At 30.7% G+C, this 1,506-nt stretch overlaps 1 protein-coding gene across 1 annotated transcript; it reads left to right on the forward strand.

The window, feature by feature from the left end:
- The first annotated feature begins 841 nt into the window (after positions 1-841).
- On the forward strand, positions 842-1,252 carry LOC126891297 (uncharacterized). Its single transcript, XM_050660476.1, has one exon. It carries the CDS (start codon positions 842-844, stop codon positions 1,250-1,252), a length of 411 nt encoding a protein of 136 aa, XP_050516433.1.
- The last annotated feature ends 254 nt before the right edge of the window (positions 1,253-1,506 follow it).

The raw sequence follows: 1,506 nt of genomic DNA on the forward strand, positions 1-1,506 counted from the left end.
CAAAAGAGCTTAAATACGCGTCTATTGAACAATTTATTGAAAAATACACGTGTAATGTTAAGTCTCACGACTGCATGAATAGTTTATGTGAAAAATGCAAAATTCCCGAGTTTTAATTAGGAGATAATAGAGATTCTTTGACATATTTTATGTGGAGGTCCGTTCAAGAAGAGAAAAGTATAAAAGATGTGAAGAAGACCTTTAAGATAACAAAAAAAGTTCTCATTTCCAGTACAGTACAAAAATTGAAAGTTGCTTTATTTGAAGATATTCCGGCTATGAAGAAACACTTATATGGCATCTATAGTTACAATAAATTGAAAAAAGAACTAAAAGAAAATTTACATGAAAATGAGGTAATGATACAAATAGATTTTTCAGAAAACTATACTATGAAATGCGCAAATGAAATACAGTCGACACACTTTGCTAAGAAACAGTAGTAGTCTACGACACTGTTGAGTGAACACGTAAAGTAAACATAAAATACAAGGTACATGTAAGTACACGAAACGTTTATTTTTGTATGTGAATTCATCGTGATGTTGTAAGTCATCTACTTTTTTTAATGTTTAAAACTACAATGGAGCAAAAACTTGATACACTACTTCAAACAATAGAAGAAATGAAATCTGATATCCATTCAATAAAAACTGGCATGGAACTAATGCGACAAGAAAACGATGAATTGAAATTAAAGGTCAGTCAACTTGAAAATAAAATAGTAAATCTGGAAAATAATCAAAATAAAAACAATATAGTTGTATATGGACTGAAAGAAAATCTTTTTATAAACCAAGACGCAATTATAGAACAGGTATTATCGGTAGTTAATGAGAAAATGGAAGTCAAGTTGGAAGAACGTGATATACAGGATGTCTATAGGATTGGCTATAAAAAAGAACGCAGAGATCGACCGACAGTTATAAGACTTAATTCAATTCAAAAAAAATATCAAATTATGAGAAATGCTAGGAAATTAAAAGACACCAGTTATAGTGTATCAGAGCAGTTTAGTAAAAAAACGATAGAAGAAAGAAAACAACTGGTCCCTTACTTGAAGAAAATTAAAGATTCTGGTGCAACGGCTTTTATTAGACATAATTATATAATAGTGGACAACAAAAAAATGTTTTTGACAGAGATTAAGCAAAAAATCGGCGATTCTGAAAAACCAATTTCATCACAGCAACAACAAAATTCATCATCGTCTTCAAAAAACTACAGATTGAGAAGTGGAATACGGAGCTAAATCCGAATTCAACTGAACAATGTTCGCAAAAATTCTCATTAATGCATCTTAATGTTCATTCAATTCGCAATAAAGTTGATGACATAAATATTTTTATTGACGATTATAGTTCAGAAAACTGTATTGACGTGATCTGTTTCACAGAGCATTGGACGCAAGAGGGAGAATTTGACTTTTACTCTTTAGAGGACTATCAATTAATAAACAAATATTGTAGGAAAACGGATTCCCATTGTGGAGCGGCCGTTTTTTCT

Source organism: Diabrotica virgifera, chromosome 9, assembly GCF_917563875.1.
Source record: "Diabrotica virgifera virgifera chromosome 9, PGI_DIABVI_V3a".
NCBI classification, from domain to species: Eukaryota; Metazoa; Arthropoda; class Insecta; order Coleoptera; family Chrysomelidae; genus Diabrotica; species Diabrotica virgifera.

Excerpts from the sequence above, each read along its gene's own strand:
- LOC126891297 (XM_050660476.1), top strand. The coding sequence starts at position 842 with ATGGAAGTCAAGTTGGAAGAACGTGATATACAGGATGTCTATAGGATT.